The sequence below is a fragment of the Protopterus annectens genome, chromosome 7.part0 (assembly GCF_019279795.1).
Source record: "Protopterus annectens isolate FY-2018-M chromosome 7.part0, PAN1.0, whole genome shotgun sequence".
NCBI classification, from domain to species: Eukaryota; Metazoa; Chordata; order Ceratodontiformes; family Protopteridae; genus Protopterus; species Protopterus annectens.
The window spans coordinates 884,041,017-884,060,733 of NC_056739.1; the positions used below are offsets into that span (position 1 = coordinate 884,041,017).

Genomic DNA, 19,717 nt, shown 5'->3' on the forward strand with positions numbered 1-19,717 from the left:
TGAGTTTAATTCCAGTGGCTGCCAAAAAAACAATTACTAGAAAATGGAAATCATAGTCTAAACCAGGCAAGTAAAAGTACAGAATATAGTAACACAGATAAAATAACTGGAAAGGGTAGGAGCAAATTACATAGAAAAAAATGGGAATTGTGAGAACAATATATGCAGAATAATGTTCTGGAGGAGGAATAAGGTTTAAGGGAAGGCGTGAATTAACTGAGCTATGTAATGTAGGAGGGACAATGACTGAATAGAAGATTATTCATGATGCATAATGTTTGCAATTGAAAATATGTCAATATGTTTTTTTTCATTTGTATAAATGTATGATTGCCGATGTCATAAGTGATAATTCAATAAACATGTTTCTTATGCATATATATAAAAAAGAAATGTAACTTGTATGCATTTTGTTTTCCTGATTGATTCTTTGCCTGTTTCTGAGTTGATTGTCTGGGTTTTCCTGTAGCCTGCACTGCCCTTATTATTCTGTTCAATAAATCATACAGAATATTCAGATTGCCTAATTTATTATTCTGTTCAATAAATCATACAGAATATTCAGATTACCTAATTTATTATTCTGTTCAATAAATCATGCAGAATATTCAGATTACCTAATTTATTATTCTGTTCAATAAATCATACATATAATATTTATAATTCCTAACTTGCCCACTTGGTTTAAAGTAATAATAAAAAAAGACTGCCAGCTGCTGCTTAGCTGGTACTTAAACTGTTATTGATATGTGACTGCCTGTTTGTGCTGTCAACATCTCAACACTTTTAATTTCTTTTAATATATTTTTTTTATTATATGTGTTGAATGGCTTCTTTGAGACTACACAACTCAAAAAAAAAGAAGTGTGTTTTTTATTGTGCCTCTTTATCTCTGCATTTGTGTACCTCAGAGATAATATATTTAGAGGGATGTGTGGTACAGATGCCCCGTATTGAGGGGGGTAGGGGGTGGAGCCACTCTACAAAAAATTTCATTTTAGTGATGTGAGTGATTTTTGTGTTGCAAGCTATTGTGTTGCTGTGTGAATTGGATTTATTTTATGAATAGTTACAACATGACCTGCCTTGTTTCTTACTACTCCTTATGGGCCCACCATTTTTGCAAACTTTGTTACTTGTTGCATAGCTCAGTTGTTTATATTCATATCCTTGGTTACTTACTTTATTCTTTAACTTTGTATTACTTGTTTAATTATTGCTGTACTGTAATAATATCAAGATGCCTAACCAAAAGCATTAGTTTGCTGGTTCCCCATTCTTACCTGAACACGCAGTTTCTTATGTAATATATCCTTGCTGGAATCAAAAACAGTGAAGCAATATCAGTTTTATCACTAAATGCCATATCACAGCTATAGCATAAGAAATTCAAGGCAGAAAAGCACTTCATACTTTCTGCTGAGAGATTATAGAAAAGGGAAAATCAAATAAATGCCACAGGTTAGAAATCTTGAAAGACACTTAGATAAATGAGTTATACACAACACATACCAAGGATACGAAAAAAAAATGAAAAAAAAGATTGTATTGAAATGTATCTGTTGAAGTACTTCTTACTGTGCAAATGAGTTTTATGGAACAATTTTGACAATATATTAAATGTTTATTTGCTCCTTACCAGTACAGTTCTCCTGGATTTTACAGTTTTTCCCATTCTGGGAAACAGTGGGTTCTCTTACATTTTCCCCTTTTAAAGAGTTCCTCCTATTGTTTAAAAACAAAATAAAATAAAATATGGTTATATGGCAGTATTAAGCATTAATTAAAAACAGTGGTCATTTTCTTGTGTTAAGATACTACCTTACTGAAATTCAAAGAACCAAACACATGCTAATAAGCTGCTAGTATGCACATATTACAATATGCTAGTTGCTTTCCTGTTGTACAGTATAATAGGTTCATAGATTTATACTAGGCTGACAACCACCAGGGTCTTTACAAAACTAGCCATGCAATCCAACCCAATTTTGTCCCAGAGCTCCTTGAAGACCTATATGGTGGGAGCAGTAGCATAGCTGGTTCAACCACTGCCATGGGTTGGTACTATGAACCAGCTCCCCTCCCCGCAACAAAAAGGACATTAATATAATAAGCCGACCACTACATTCTAAGTGATCAGCTTATTGCAGTTAGATATACACCCCCCAGCTCTTCCATTGAAGAGAAAAGAAAACAGACATTCCTTCTACTGGCACACCAGCCAGGTATCCAAGAAAAAATGAGTTCCACAACTTTAAAAAAACTTTTATTGAAACAACAAAGCTTTCGGATTAAAAATCCATCCTCAGTGTACTCTCAATAACAAATGAATAACATTTTATTAAATAGAAAAATTCATGAGATCACAAGATACAGCCAGTCAACCATAATATATCATTAATTTCCCACCAATTAGTTTTAAAAGAAATGATACAAGAATATAAATAAACATGCACATATAAGAAAATGTAAAATGGAGCAGTACTGTGCTCATGTTTTAGTTAAAAAAAATATTTAAAAAAAATTATTCTTTTCAAACTGTAGCAACTACAAATGTAGTAAACAGTTGCTGCAGTTTATAGCCTACCTGCACAGAAAACTACAGCACTCAGGTTTTAGTTAAAAAGAAACATTTTTTTTTTTTTACTCTTAAACTGTAGCTAGCGGTTCATACAGTTTAGACCACACAAGGAGTGCTACAGTGCTCAGATTTGACCACAAATGCAATATCAGCTTTTAGAAGCCAGTATTGCATTAAAAAAAATCAGAATCTGCTTATAACACCCTTCCAACACTGTGCGCCCAGGGTAGTTGCCCCTCACACCCCAACCTAGCTACACTATTGGCTGGGGGCATGTTAGTAAAGAGGTACTAGAGGGTTACATGGGGGAGTATGCTAGGTGGGGATTCATTTACTTGCTGTCAACATCTGTTCACCAGAAACATGGGACCAGACTGGGGTGAATTTGTGATTTCCCATCCAGTTATCAAGGTATGTTTTGAATAGGATCAGGGGTGAACTCTGTTTCACATAGTTGAGGACCTTATTCCATAGTTTGGTGATCCTTTGAAACACATATTGGTTTCTCCAGCATTTTCTATTTATGTCACAGGCAAAGTTCAGGTACTTGAATCTAGTGCTTCTGGTACTGTTGACTTTGCAGATTTGCAAGAGATTCGTCAGAGCTGGATCTGAGGATGCCTTATATGCTAGTCATAGATTGCCTCTCAGTAACCTACAGAAGACTGATAACAGAGATAGGGCTTTAAGGCCATCTGTGTAGGACAGGGTATTCATACCCTGGATTCTCCTGGTGAGGAACCTTTGAGGGTGTTCCAACTGTTTTACGTGCCTGGTTAGGTACATGCCAAAGGGGGCAACGTACTCTATGATGAGTCTGATAAGGGCTGAGCAGAGTGTCTTATAACCTCCTGTGACCTGGATGCCATACCTTTGCTTATGAGGTGGCTGACATAGAATGATTTTCTTACTGTCTTGGCTACACGTGGGTTGAAGGCCAGAATACTGTCCACATATGTTCCCAGATCCCTAACTCTCAGGTCAACTCTTAGAGGTGTTTTATTGATGAAGTAATTAGCATGAGTTGGTGATTTCCAAAAGGGCACTATCATGCATTTCTTCTGGATGAGTTTTAATTTGTGGGTTTTGGTACCAGCCATTTGATTGTGTTAGACCCTCTTGTATGATGTTGCTGTCATGGAGAGAATCTATGGCACCTCTCAACTTACAGTCATTTGTGAACTTACTGAGCCAGAGTCTTTGACATTAGCCTTTACTTCAGATAAGTAGATGCCAAACAGAAGCAAGGCCAATACAGAGTCCTGGGGTACTCTGTTGTTGACCGGTATCCTGCCTTTTTTGGGACCTATCTGTGAGCCAGCCAGAAATCCAGCAAGTTATATAGGAATTTATTCTTAGTTCTGAGAGTTTATCCACAATACCTGAGTGGGGTATTGTATCACATACCAAGGAACCAAATGTCCAAAAACTATATAACCAAGGCAACCACAGCTTGAACAAACAACCAATTTTACTGACCACAATTAATCCACGTTAAGTGCTTTCTTCCTCCAAATCACAGGGACTTCATCAGAACAATTTCCAAAACCAAACCCAGCCTTATATAATTACACACAATAAACAATAATGATTCCCTATTAGGTTAATTAATAATTACTTAACTAAATTAACTGTACAACAAGTTAACCATTAATTACAGAAGTAAAAAATGTTTGATGATAAAATACAATGAATACATAACCATTTAGTTAAAAAACATACTTATTAAAGCATGGTATTAAAAACCATAAATAAATATCTACATAAAAAGTTCATAAATAAATATATATAAAATTCTATGAAAGGTCTATAAGAACAAATTATTTTATTATACAGAGAAGGACCCATTAGGAATTAACCTAAAATGTTTTTTAACTTTAGGATACTGGAAATACTAATGGCTTCATTGATGCCCGGATATACTGTTGCATTGCATCGCAACTGCCATCTCAATTCACTAACATCAAGATGTATATCCAGACATCTTCCCTGTGGGTCCTTTTCCAAATGCTGTATTACTAAAAATTTAAAAATATAAAAATTTAAAAATATGATACTTAGAGTCATTAAGGTGCCTGGCTAGTGCATGTGTTAACCTATCATGTTTTATGTCGCCTATCCTATTCTTAAAGTGTCTACTTGTCTTACCTATATAAAATGCAGGACAATTTTGACACTTTGCTATATAAACAACATTTTGGGAATTGCAATTATAATGTTCATTTATCATAATGGTTTTACCATTCAGGAGAAACTTTTCATCGTTTCTAAAATGTGTGGACAAAACATACACCTACTGCACTTATAATTCCCTTTCATTCTGTTGGTATCACCTACAATAAAATTATATAGGTAAGACAAGTAGACACTTTAAGAACAGGATCGGTGAACACTTACTTGACATAAAACATGGTAGGTTGACAAATGCACTAGCCAGGCAACTTAATGATTGTAAAGACCATATTTTTAAATGCCTGAGCACTAGGTGTACATCCAGTGGACTTCTGAGTCAACCAAGTACCTGCTAACATAATTGGATTTGCACTTAATAGCTGACAAGACTCCATTGTGTGAAGAAAAGCTTACCATCATGAGGTAGCAATTGTGAAATCAGAGGATCCACAGAAGAGGGAGGGAGGGAGGGACTGCTCCTAGGGTGAGAGTGAAGTCCACTCACAGGACTTGCAAATTGGCCTGCTTCTTGCTGACCAGCTTTTGCTAGGGAGCAGAGAGCTGATAAGATTCCCAAGGAGGAATGAATGGGTCATAGGGCTCTCTTCTAGCCCAAGCATACCTTCCTCCCATTTTTCTAAAATAAATAGGCCAATGAGGCAAAGCTAGGAGAAACATTGGGCAAGGCCCTGGTGGGAGCAAAAAACAGTGAAAAAAAAAAGGCAGAAACATCACGCAATGACATCTGAGATTATGGAATAAGTTTCTACATGCAATCAGTAATAGCTTAATAAATGCAGAGAAGCCTATATACCTCTCAATTATCCAGATTTTAGGGAGAAGCCACACATTTGCTCCATTCCTCTTAAAACCGGAAATTTTTTGAGAAGTTCTAGGTTGATAGCACTAGCATGTATCCCTAGTTTAGGGCTGTTCTCCTAATGTTTTTGTCTTGTTTTGTCAGTAACTCAATGGATAAAAGGGTCTATATTATAACATCAAAGTCGTAAAACTTCGAATGTTATAATATCAAACCATTTTGATCGAAAGACCATAACATCGAACACTCAGAATAGCGAATTTTTTCCCGGGGAAAAAATTTGCTGTTCCGACAAACATACACACAACACAAGCACACCAAAATAAAAAATCCACACACATACACTTCACAAAACCCTACACTAAACCATACATACACTACTAGCTATCCACTTACCTTAACCCAACCCTAACCCTAAGGTCCATAACTACCGCACACTCACCTTACCCGCTCCCTAACCCTAAGGTCCCTAACTATCGCACACTCACCTTACCCGCTCCCTAACCCTAAAGTCCCTATCGCACACTCACCTTACCCACTCCCTAACCCTAAGGTCCCTATCGCACATTCACCTTCATTCGCACACTTACCATAACCATGTCCGTAACCTTCGCTCCACAGTCGAGGAAATAGTGAAGCTGCAGAAACGGCCACCAAATACTTTGCCTAGGAAAGTATTCAATATTCTGCAGCTCCGCTATTTTCAGCATTCGGTAAATAGGGTTCGATATTATAACATTCGAAGTTTTAAGACTTCGATGTTATAATATAGACCTGGATAAAAATGGAGAGTTATTTGATCTCCCCAAGCTTCATGTAATCATTTTGCAATTATAATTTTTTTTACATTTTGTCAGCCAAGTCTGACAGTGTTATATTTACTGATATGCTATATGAAGTCAAACTGCACTAGGTATGTATTTTTAGCAGAACTCTTTGGAGAGTTTTGACATCTTTTACTGAAGCATTTATGTTACACAGTTTGCAATCCTCAGCATATCTGGCTATCTAGAACCTATTTCCCATATTTATATGACAAGAGAAGTCCAAAAAAAACCTACCCCAGTAAAGAACCTGTAGGACACTGCTGGCAATCCCTCTCACCCAGACTTTTTATATCCAGTTGCACAATTACTGTTGTACGCATTGAAGTATATGAGGAGCGACATTTAATGCATTTAATTCTCCAGCCATTCTCCTATCCAGAATAGTGCTGAATGCCTTAGCAGGATTAAGATAAAATACTTGCCCTATTAGTACTCCAGGAATTGTTGTTATACTTCATTGTTGAAAAGATTCAATTGGCAAAATCTCCCTCTAAAAAGCCCATACTGTTCCACAGCTAACAAAAACTGGTGTCTTGTATTGTTCTGGATAAGCTCTATTTATGAACCTATGTTGCTAATTTTAGATAAAATCCTGATTAGGTTAGGTCATCTAAAGTTATTTGTTTCTGATGTGGCCACCCTGTATGTGAACTCATACCACTGCAGCCCATCACCAAACATTGGGAACATGTTTACATGCTAGCATTTTTAAAAACCTTGATAGAGATTTAGCTATTTACCTGGTTTCTGTACAAGAAACCACAAGATGCATTATCTGCTCCCATGGAATGAGTTATTAGCTTTATTTGTGCATCAGTTATCATATATGTGGTTATATAAGGGATTTCTCTCCCTTGGATCTAAAGCAAGGCATATGCATTTACTTAAAGTGAAACTTGTACATCTTTTTCTGCAAGTACTTTTGCTATGTCATGCAAATGGATGATGACTTCATTTTTATTGATATGTTTCATTTACAATTTTGTCTGTGTTTTTTTTTATTCTGATATAATTAAAATGACTGTAGATTGTTTTCATTTTTTTTGATAGCAAGCTGAGTTCTTAGACTTGGAAAATGTGAGATCTTTAGCAAGTAGTTTTTCTCCTTTATTTAATCTAGACTAGCTTTTACAACTGGGTTCATTTCCAAAAGCTAAGAAGTGACCCTGATTTCTACTGCATATCTAATTAATTTTGTGATTCTAATTTTTTTTTAATTTAACTTTATATTCTGTTTTAATATGTTCCCATATGCAAAAGTTAACATTCCTATAGTACTATGTGATGATATCCTGAGTAGATTTATTTCAGCCACTAAGAACAATAACCAAGTTTTGTTTTACAATCATATAATGCATTGCATCACAGTATCCAATGATGAAGTCTAAGAAGGGTGATTTATGTATGCTGGAGTCTGATTTTATACTTAAGTAAAAGGTGATTTATCATGATCTCTATCAAGAGTGGAGAGCAGAATTTATTTATTTTATTTAATTAACATTTGTTAACTGGGAAAGTCTGACTTGGAACAAAGCCAATTTTCAGTGGCGGCCCGGGGACAAATGCTCCCAATGGATGTGTTTGTAACATAGGAGGAAACCGGAGGAAATACACACAAACACAGGGAGGACATGCAGACGCCACACAGAAAGCACTCCAGCCAAGAATCAAACTGGAGAACCTCTTGCTGTGAGGGAACAATGCCACCGCTGCACCACTGTGCTGTCCAGAATGACCCCCCAGGTTTGTCCTTGATTTAATTTTTCCAAATGTTTAAGTTTTTTCTTTAATATTGTGACATTAATAAACCTCATTCCTAAGTCAGGGCATAATTAAACCCATGAAATCAGTTTTGCTTCAGGCTTTGATGTTGTCTCTTTTCAGTACTGACAATGTACTCAGAATAGCCTCCTTATGCAATTCATATGTATTTGGTCACCTGTATTAGTAATCTACTGCAAGTGGGTCTACTTTGGAAGCTCGAAGCTTCAAAACTTTGAACTTCATATGGCCGAGACCATAAGATCGAAGTTTTGAAACTTCAAACAGTTTAAATGGAGATTGCCATACAGTATGGAACAGAAAATTTTATGTTTTCTTCACTGTAGTGTGATCTCAAAGTTGGTATGTTTAATTAGCAGGGGATGTGGGAATGCAGGGGGCCTTGCCCTCCTGCTTAAATGTAAAAAAAAATGTTTGTTTTTATTTTTTTTATTGAAGTTTTGAGCTTTCAAAATGTTGATGTTATAGTCTCGAACATATAAAGTTCGAAGTTTTGAAAATTCAAGCTTCCAAAATAGATCCACTGTAAGTATAGCAGGAAATTATTTTGTATTAGCCCACTTGGTCCTACTTCCACTGGAAATGTATGGGTGCTGTTATTCCATATTGCTCTTGTTTCTGCTTTCATAACTTGATAATTTATAAATTTATGTTTGTCACTACATAAGACACTATGCCATTGGGTGGAGTTACTTTGATAATCAATGCTGGGTCTGTCATCTTTCACAACAATTTCTGTTTTTTATTGCATTTGCTTTCTCAGTTGTTGGATGATCCCACATGACCATCACTTCATTATCAGTAATTATTTCTGGCTCATGTTTCCACTGTCTGTCATTCACCTGTATGTTGTAATGTTTGTGTAGCCCCCCAGTGTAACAACTTTACCACATTACTGTGGCTTTCAGTATACAAAACTACAATTAGAGGAATATCACATCCTGGAAAAATATCTGCAACTGTTCTTATTCTGTGCTGCAAAAACTGCATTTGCCTGCGCCTCTTACGTCTGCTATGGATATTGTGAAACAGCATGTCTGCAGTGCCTTGTATATCAGGTGCCATTACCAGACTGTTATCGTTTGGCTTGCGTTCTTCTCACCTTAGCCATTCAAGCAGCATCTCTTCATCAAGCATGTGGTTGTTCCAGCAGCTCGGCATACTTTCCACTATAACTGTGGGCTCTCCAGTTTTCTTTTCTTGTGGTTATAGTCTTGACATTCTCTCTTGGTTATAATCTTGACATTCTCTCTTGGTTATAATCTTGACATTCTCTCTTGGTTATAATCTTGACATTCTCTCTTGGTTATAATCTTGGCATTCTCTCTTGGTTATAATCTTGGCATTCTCTCTTGGTTATAATCTTGGCATTCTCTCTTGGTTATAATCTTGACATTCTCTCTTGGTTATAATCTTGATACTCTCTCTTGGTTATAATCTTGACATTCTCTCTTGGTTATAATCTTGGCATTCTCTCTTGGTTATAATCTTGACATTCTCTCTTGGTTATAGTCTTGGTATTCTCTCTTGGTTATAATCTTGGCATTCTCTCTTGGTTATAATCTTGGCATTCTCTCTTGGTTATAATCTTGACATTCTCTCTTGGTTATAATCTTGACATTCTCTCTTGGTTATATTCTTGACATTCTCTCTTGGTTATAATCTTGACATTCTCTCTTGGTTATAATCTTGGCATTCTCTCTTGGTTATAATCTTGGCATTCTCTCTTGGTTATAATCTTGGCATTCTCTCTTGGTTATAATCTTGGCATTCTCTCTTGGTTATAATCTTGACATTCTCTCTTGGTTATAATCTTGGCATTCTCTCTTGGTTATAATCTTGGCATTCTCTCTTGGTTATAATCTTGGCATTCTCTCTTGGTTATAATCTTGGCATTCTCTCTTGGTTATAATCTTGACATTCTCTCTTGGTTATAATCTTGACATTCTTTCTTGGTTATAATCTTGGCATTCTCTCTTGGTTATAATCTTGGCATTCTCTCTTGGTTATAATCTTGACATTCACTCTTTCAGTACAGTACGTAGGGTAGGATGAATGGGACATCCAGCTGAGGATCTAGCCGTTAGGAAGCATGATCAGCAGTTAATGAAGAGGTATGTGCACAGTGCAGGGATTCATGTAAGAAGCCATGGCTGATATTGCAGCTCATTGAATGAAAGTATTTAGTAGCATTTTGTTATTATAACTGTAAAGAAGACATTGTATAAGCCCTTTGATACAGTTCAGTTTCATCTGAGAAGACTTTTTTGGGGCCTCAACTTTGGGTCTTTGAGATGAGGCAGGCACAGTATGGGGATTGCCTTGGGTTCTAGATGGCCTTGCTATGACTCTGTTTCTTTTGGCTTTTTAGCACATTTTGTTGCTATCTGCTTTTTATCCATGTCTGGTTTGATTATCATGTCTGCTCCCTTCCTAAATGATTATGCTAATCTGAACACTGATGGCAACTTAGACTTGTTTTCGTTATAATTTAGGATTTCCACTTTGCATGGATGTGATGATTTCACTGACAATGTATACAGTCACACTATCACTGACCTATTTATATAGCCAACTTCAGAAGGCTCATGCCTTCATCATGCAGAGAGTTCCATAATCTTTGCAAATATGTTCTTTTTATTTACCAGCTGGTAAAAAGAAACAGCTTTCTTGCCTTACCATCTTATGCACTGAACAATTTTGGGGCCAAATGATCATACCAAAGCTGGCAGACAGAACAAGGGAAGCAAACTGATTTCTTGCTTGAACTTTATTCCTAGTTATCAAAACCATTTTCAATATTAGGTTTAATCTTCTAAAATATTCTTTACTCAGACTTGTTCTAATTTGTTCACAGCTGTATTGCTGCCTCTTCATCTTCTTTTCCTGGTTAGGGGTTGCCACAGTGGATCACCTGTCTGCTCATGATTGGCAGTGGAGTTTTATGGTGTCAAGTTGCCAGCCTGGTGCCCAACCTTCCACAGAAGGCACACACATGCACGCCCTTATGCCTAGGGCCAGTTTAGAGTGTCAAATCCACCTACAGCATGTCTTTGGGATGTTTGAGGAAACCGGAGCAGCTGGAGGAAACCCACACGACCACAGGGAGGACATGAAGACTCCGCACAGAAGGCACCCCAGTCGAGGATCAAACCGGAGAACCTCTTGCTGTGAGGCGGCAATGCTAACTGCTGCACCACTGTGGCCACCCATTGCTACCTCTTCATCTATTCCCAGGTATTTATACACTCCCCTTTTTTCCAGTTCTTTTATATCAGATTCCTCTCTACATCTGCTTTTTTGCTTCAGTTTTCTGTAATAAATGTTGCTTTTACACACTTGCTGAGACCAAATGTCATTCTTCTATCATCTTGAAAGCTTTTAACAGCATGCAGTGCTACTCTCAGTTTTTTTGCCAGATGAGTGATATAGTTTTAGATCATCCATGGAAGGCAGATTGAATATCATATGACAGGACTGTTTTCTTAAAGACAGACTATACTGATACCCTAGTCTGTTACAAAAGCAGGTTTGTCCCTCATTTTAATTTCTCCAAGTGTTTCAAGTTTCTAATACCATGACAGGAATGGATATCGTTCCTAAGTCAGGGTACAATAATAGTTCATGAAATTGGTATTGTGTCAGTCTTCGATGTTAACCAAGAGTGCTCTTCTCAGCACCTGCAATGTGCCCAGAATTGCCTCCTGCTGAAATTCACACAGGGTTACATATATTACTAGCGTATCTAAATACAACTGTAAATTCTGTTTTATTAAACTCATCGCTCCTACTACGATTGGAACTGTCTGATTATCTTTCTTCCACATTGTTCTTGCTTCTGCCTGAAAATCCTGATATTTTCTGACTTTGTGTCTCTCTGTAAGTAAGACAGTGTAGTCACTGGGTGTAGCAATTTCAATAATCAATACTACTTCTGTCTTCTTTTCATAGACTATTATATCTGTTTTTCTCGCATCTATCTTTTGAACTTTTGATAGGGTTATCCATGTGAAATACACTTCATCATTCTCTCAAATGCTTTGTAGTTCATGTTTCCAATGCTTCTCAGCCATGTCTACGTTGCAGTGTTAGCACAATGAAGTAACACACTGGAGTCTGACCACCACAATAAATGGAATAATTTATTTCGGACAAGCGCTTTCACGTGTATCAAAAACGCTTCTTCAGATCCTTAACAAAAGTGTTCTGCTGAGCTGTGCTTATATATACACACTGAGTCATTTCTCTTTAATTAAATAATACACTTGATCAATCATTCAATTAAACAAATGAAACAATTTAGAACAATTTAAAACCTTTGCAGCAAGAGCAGCATCAAGCTCCAGATAAAGCAACCCTATATATTTTGCTCAATAAGTTTGTATGAGAAGTTTGCATAAAAACATGACATGAACCATCATAGAAAACGCCCTAAAAAAGCTCCTAACTATGATTTATGTTAAAAACCATACATTTATTATAGTCCGGTATAAAACAAAGTATGATTTATATAATAGTCTCAAGGTTAGTATATGGAATCAAGCACCTTGACCATGGAATAAAACAGGTACTAAAACTTGCGAGCATATACAGAATACTAACACTGACAAGTTACTATCAACAAATACATTCTATCCAATGAGAAACCATATATTCTGTGTATAAATCACATAGAAATATATCTCTGAACCAAAAAATGTAACTCATACGAATATAAAAACTATAAAAACTGTCATATGAGGAACACAACCATTGTAATCAATGATCATGTGGTGTAAAACATTAGAACAAATATAAATATAAATATAAAAATATAAAAAACTTATATTTGTTGAACCCTCTTCAAATGGAATGAGCAACCTTCTCATGGTTTAATAAATAAAGTGCTTGTGCATATAAATAATATAAAAACGCAGTCGACTTAAGAAACAATTCGAAACTTATATAGGTTAACACAATATACCTCAAAAACAGGTTTGAAGCATAAATAGTAGAAGTTCAGTATGTGCGAATCAACAAATATATGATAAAAATCTAAAATTATAGAATAACTTGTAAACATGCTATATGTTTATAACATGTTTACAAGTTATTCTATAATATGGGCAATGTTTTGTATTTACATATGTTAGTATATGCTTGTCTATTGAATTTCATTGACTCTGTATTACAGCTTTGTACATTTGCTAATTTTTATGTTCATTTATACTTATGCTTGCAGTCAGTTGTCTAGATTTTTATCATATATTTGTTGATTCGCACATACTGAACTTCTACTATTTATGCTCCGAACCTGTTTTTGAGGTATATTGTGTTAACCTATATAAGTTTCGAATTGTTTCTTAAGTCGATCATGCTTTTATATTATTTATATGCACAAGCACTTTATTTATTAAACCATGAGAAGGTTGCTCATTCCATTTGAAGAGGGTTCAACAAATATAAGTTTTTTATATTTTTATATTTATATTTATATTTGTTCTAATGTTTTACACCACATGATCATTGATTACAACGGTTGTGTTCCTCATATGACAGTTTTTATAGTTTTTATATTCGTATGAGTTACATTTTTTGGTTCAGAGATATATTTCTATGTGATTTATACACAGAATATATGGTTTCTCATTGGATAGAATGTATTTGTTGATAGTAACTTGTCAGCGTTAGTATTCTGTATATGCTCGCAAGTTTTAGTACCTGTTTTATTCCATGGTCAAGGTGCTTGATTCCATATACTAACCTTGAGACTATTATATAAATCATACTTTGTTTTATACCGACTATAATAAATGTATGTTTTTAACATAAATCATAGTTAGGATCGGTTTTAGGGTGTTTTCTATGATGGTTCATGTCATGTTTTTATGCAAACTTCTCATACAAACTTATTGAGCAAAATATATAGGGTTGCTTTATCTGGAGCTTGATGCTGCTCTTGCTGCAAAGGTTTTAAATTGTTCTAAATTGTTTCATTTGTTTAATTGAATGATTGATCAAGTGTATTATTTAATTAAAGAGAAATGACTCAGTGTGTATATATAAGCACAGCTCAGCAGAACACTTTTGTTAAGGATCTGAAGAAGCGTGTTTGATACACGTGAAAGCGCTTGTCCGAAATAAATTATTCCATTTATTGTGGTGGTCAGACTCCAGTGTGTTACTTCATTCATCTATCTTTCGTATTTCTTTGGAGCAGACCTTTGGGTAACAGCGACTTTGTGTTTTTACTTAAGTGTTAGCACAATCCCTAATGCAACTGTCTTGCCACAGTATTGTGCCTTTCAGTAAGTAGACCCTCTGCCATAAATGTATCACACCCAGCAAAAAGATGTGCGACTGTTTACAGTTATTTATTTATTTATTTATTTTTACAGATCCTGCACTTGTCTGTTTCTCCCACCTTTTCAATCGATTTTGTAAACTGATGAGTATGTATTTCACTATCCTGGGCTACCATTATTAATCTTTCAGCTTTTAGTTTCAATTCACCTCTCCTTAACTATCCGTGTGTCAGTTTTTGGTCAACATGAGGTTGCTCCAGGAAATCTTGGTACTTGCCACTACATTTATGGATTTTCAACATTTTTTTCTTTCTCATCTGATCCTTCTCTTTATATTATTTCTTTTGTTTTTAGCACATTCAATTGTAGTCTGATTTTTTTGTCCACTTTTGATTTGGTTTACATTTCATCTTGACAGCAAAATGTTTCTGCCAAACTAAGCAAAGTTGTCATCTTAGACTTCTCCTCATGTTTTAAAACGTTCACTATGTTTAGATATGATGAGATCAGCACATGTGTATGCAGTCCCACAGTTACAGATCTACACATGTAATCAATTTTGAGGAAGGCCATACCTCCTTCAGAGTGAGGATATATAATCTTGGTATACACTGATTTTTTATATATCATTTGATAAGCATGAAGCATTTTTCTTGTTTTAATGTCCAATCGATCCAGTAAACTGATTTATCGCTTGGATTTTATTCCTAGATGTCAAGGCAGTTTTCAGAATGAGTTTTGCTCTTCTGAAGTATTCTTTATCAAGTTTTATTCAAATTTCTTCATATTTTATTGTTGATCCTTTATCTATTTCAAAATAGCTGAAGTTTCTTTATATCAGATTCTTGTCCCATGTTGGTATTTTCTTGGTGTTTCAGCTTTCCTGCTTTAAATGTTGCTTTTGCACATTTATCAAGCCCACATGCCATTCTCATATCATCTGGGAAAGTTTTAACCATTTGAAATTGTGCTTTAAATTCTTCATCTGTCAAATTATACAGTTGTAAGTCATTCATAAAAAGGATATGATAAATCTGTAAACAAGGTTGTTTTCTGGGAACTAGTTTGTAACCACAGCCTAATCTGTTTATCAGTAGTAGCACTAAAATCTCTATACCTGCGACTAGCACTTACTCTAAAACTCACTAAAAAGCACTAGGAAGCCTTAATTTGTTACAAGCACTCACCTCTCCTAGGTAATAATGAAAAAAATAGTCGTAGGCACTAGGCAGCCTACAATTCCAAGTACCTTGCCAAAAAGTAAGGGAAAACAGCTCTTGTACTACACAAAGAAACCACCAAACCAGGCTTGTCTAAGGGTCAACTTCCAGTGATTTCTCCTGTCTACCTCATGTACACAGACAACCCTCTCCTCTTACCACCAAACACTACTACCTAAGAGAGATGCACTTACATAGCCAAACTGGAAGCAAGGCTCTCTCCAGCCAAGATTGTGCTAGACAGTCAAGAGGAGAAGGTTAACACCCACACAATACCTCAAACTACACATAGTCCTTCAAAACTCACACCACCAAATCCCACACATAGAAACACAAAACCCAGATATGCTGAGGCTCTTAACATGAACCTGCCCAAGCAACAAGGACCTCTGAAGCTGAAACGCAAACACCATCCCCAAACACAACCAAAGCATCACATAGCTCACAACACCAGTGTGCCACCCAACAGCAGCCTCTTAGGCAAGACAACGTACCCAGTACTTTAGCCATAGGTGACTCTATAGTCAGGCACACTGATGTCCCACTCACCAGGCTGAACAAGGAGAAAATTACAGTCAGTTGCCTGTCAGGTGCCAGGATCCACCACATAATGCATGCACTCAAGTCACTCCACAACAAGTACAAATATGACTCTGTCATTGTCCATGTTGGAGTGAATGACAGCTCTCGGATCATGTAGCCCAGGCAAGTATGCTCCTAGCCCTGAGTAGCATCCTGCCATTGCCCAGAATGATACCACAGTATAAGGACAAAATGATTGACTTCAACAATTGGCTAAGCTTCTGCCTGGGATGACATGATTGACAAACCACGATGCTTTGCAAGAGATGGTTTGCACCAGTTGCCCCTGGGATTCAGGTCACTGGCTAAGGCTCTGGCCACCCCTATAGTGCCTTTTTTAGGCAAGGTTCAAAGGACAAAACTACCACCGTAATGGGTACAAGCAAACAAAATTTGAAGGTAATGCTACTCAATGCTAGAAGTCTGAACCTCAAGATGCACTCTTTCAAGGCTCTCCTAAACATGGAGAACATTGATATCTGTGCAGTAAGTGAGACCTGGTTCAAAGCTCCCTGCAATACCAGGCTACAACTCATACCACACTTTTCGGCCACCAAACCAGGACCGAAACACTAAAGGTGAAGGAGTGTCCATATTCAACAAGGATATTCTCACCTGCAGGCTGGTTGCCCAACACAATGCATCTGAAATTCTCCAGGTGCAACTAACACTAGGTAAGACTGCAATACAAATTGTAGCTTGTAACAGATCCCCCACCATGCCCCAAGATTCTCACTACACCTTTCTAAACATACTGGAAAATACTAAGATACAAACAAACACCCTAATACTGGGTGATTTTAACTACCCTGCCTGGGAAAACAACTCCTGTACCAGCAAAAGAGTCCCTCCATGTACGGCAACTGCACTGCCCCAAAAAGCAATAATCCAATACTAAAAATAAGACCAGCAAGCTATGGCAAACTGTTTAATAACTAAAATTTCATGTCAAATATGAAAATAGAGACAGAAACAGACCAGTTTCGGCTATAAAGTCAACATAGCCTTCATCAGTGCTATAGAAATCATAACTCCAATTACTCCATTTTATAGTATACATGTAAATAATCTGAAAATTCATTGGTCATTCACAGATGCTCATTAAGTCCCAATGGGAATAGGTCACCTAATTTGATGATCCATTTCTTTTCTTTAGTATTCAAAATGGTATGCCATCTGGCTTTATTCATCCTATTGCCCATAATTTTGTCAATCACAATAAATCTGAAAGAAGCATTCTTGTGTATCGTAGTATGTTTATAAAGAGCATTGCTGGTCTTTTTGGTTCTGATGACACTAAGGTGTTCTGATATGCATACCCTTAAAGGTCTAGACGTTTGGCCTACGTAAAAAGCAGAGCAGGTACATGTTGCAAGGTAGATGACCCAGTCCATGCCACAATTTGCAAAGAACCCAACGTCGTATACATTCCCAGTATTATTACTGGTGAATTCTTTGGATTTGGTCACACTCCTGCAATGAGTACAATGGCCACAAGGGACGCAACCCACAAATAAGTAACCAGTCAAGGTTTTTTGAGTGGAGTCCGATTTGGTCCTACAACTGTGTTTATAATGACTAAGCTGTGAGTCTAAATTTCTACCCCTCTGAAATGAAAAGAAACATCTGTCTTGTAAAAAAGTTGAAAGATTGGCATCCACAAGGAGTGTGTTCCAGTGTCTCTGTACACTGCTCAATAACAGATCAGTGTTTCTCCCATAAGTAGTCACTAGACAAATCAATGATTGATTCCCTGGTTTCTTCTCTTTGTACCTCAAAAGGTCCTTCCTGTTGAGTGTAGATGCCCAATTACTAGCACTGAGGATATTACCCATTTTGTAACCCCTATCCCTAAATTTTGTAGTTAGATCATTCTTAAAGTGTTTATAGGTATTCAGATGTGAACATATATATTTCATCCTTGGGAGTTGGGATTTTGGAATATTCCTGCAAATATGTGGTGGGTGAAAGCTGGAGGCATGGAGAAGAGAGTTATATTGTGGATATTTTCGATAGACCTCTATTTCTAAAGTGTGGTCAACATTCCTAGTGATCAGGACGTCCAAATAGGTGATTTGTTGAGAGCTGTAATTAGCTATAAATTGGATGCCCCATTTATTATCATTAAGATAGCCCACAAACTCCATTAAATATTCTTCATCAGATCTCCATACCATCCAGCAATCATCAAGGAACTTTCTCCAAATGTCAGTCTCATCTAGATAGATGTTATGTGTGTTATCATATATCAAGAACTCCTCCACATATGCCATAAACAGCTCAGCATAAATGCAGGCAAAAGATGCCCCCATTGCTGTGCCCTGGACTTGCTAATAGTATTTGTCCTGATAAAAGAAAGCGTTCTTGGTTAGCACATGTTCCGCAAGGCAAATTAACAAAGTATTAAAGCCTGGAGGATAGAGTTCTGACTTATTTAACCAGTATTCAAGTGCCTCTAATCCCGCCCTGTGTGGAATGTTGGTATACAGTGCCGAGACATCCAGAGTGCATAATAGCCATCCCGGTTCTAGTTGCATGTCTGAAACAATTTAGAGAAATTCCATGGTGTCTTAAATTCTTGAACGTACCCATCTGAGTAGGGGCTGTAGGAATTGCGTGAGGAATTGTGAGAGGCATTCTGTAATTGAGCCCCTGCTTGAAACAATGGGCCTTCCTGGTGGATTGTTAAGATCCTTATGTATTTTTGAGAGGAAGTAAATGTATTGACTCATAGTATCTGAAACAGTCAAGTGATATAAAGTGGTGTTCGAGATGATACCCTCCTCCTTGGCTAACCACAAAAACTGGTCAATCTGTTTCTTAAATCTAAAGGTAGTATCTAACGGCATACAGGTGTAATATCGCCCATTGATAATCTGTTTAATTGCTTCTGCATTATATTGCATCCAATTCATCACAACCACAGCCCCACCCTTGTCAGCCTGTATAATGACCAGTTCCTTGTTTTTCATCAATTCTTGTAAAGCTTGAATTTCGATCTTTGAGAGGTTATTAGCTTTACATTGGAATTCCCTTGAATGAAAATGTAAATCCTTTAGAATAGATGTTTGAAACATTTGTACATTAGGATTCAAAGGGGGTGTAAAATTTGATTTGTGATATTTGAAGCCCTCATCATGTTCAGGTTTGTCAGATGACTGAGAAAATAACCTTAGGTTAAGCAATCTACAAAAGGATATAATATATCCTGTGCAAGAGTATCTTTGGAGACAAAGAAGCCAGGTATAAAATTCACACCTTTATTCAATATTTTTATTTGGATATTTGACAGAGGTACTGTAGAAATATTTAACACATTGTTGTTAGCAGTTATTTCTGAATTAGCAATTTGAGTAGTCCCTCCATATTTTCCACTCTTGGAATGTTTCTTCCCTCCCCTCCTCTGTCTCACCCTAAAGGGGTTGGTGTATTGCTTCTTTTGGACAACG

At 36.6% G+C, this 19,717-nt stretch overlaps 1 protein-coding gene across 1 annotated transcript in view; it reads right to left on the minus strand.

The window, feature by feature from the left end:
- ACSBG1 (acyl-CoA synthetase bubblegum family member 1) overlaps positions 1–19,717 on the minus strand; it is a 415,596-nt gene that overhangs the window by 342,378 nt on the left and 53,501 nt on the right. The window contains exon 2 of the mRNA XM_044077462.1: positions 1,640–1,725. Coding sequence (XP_043933397.1) covers positions 1,640–1,725 — 86 coding nt within the window. The remainder of the gene's footprint in view (positions 1–1,639; positions 1,726–19,717) is intronic.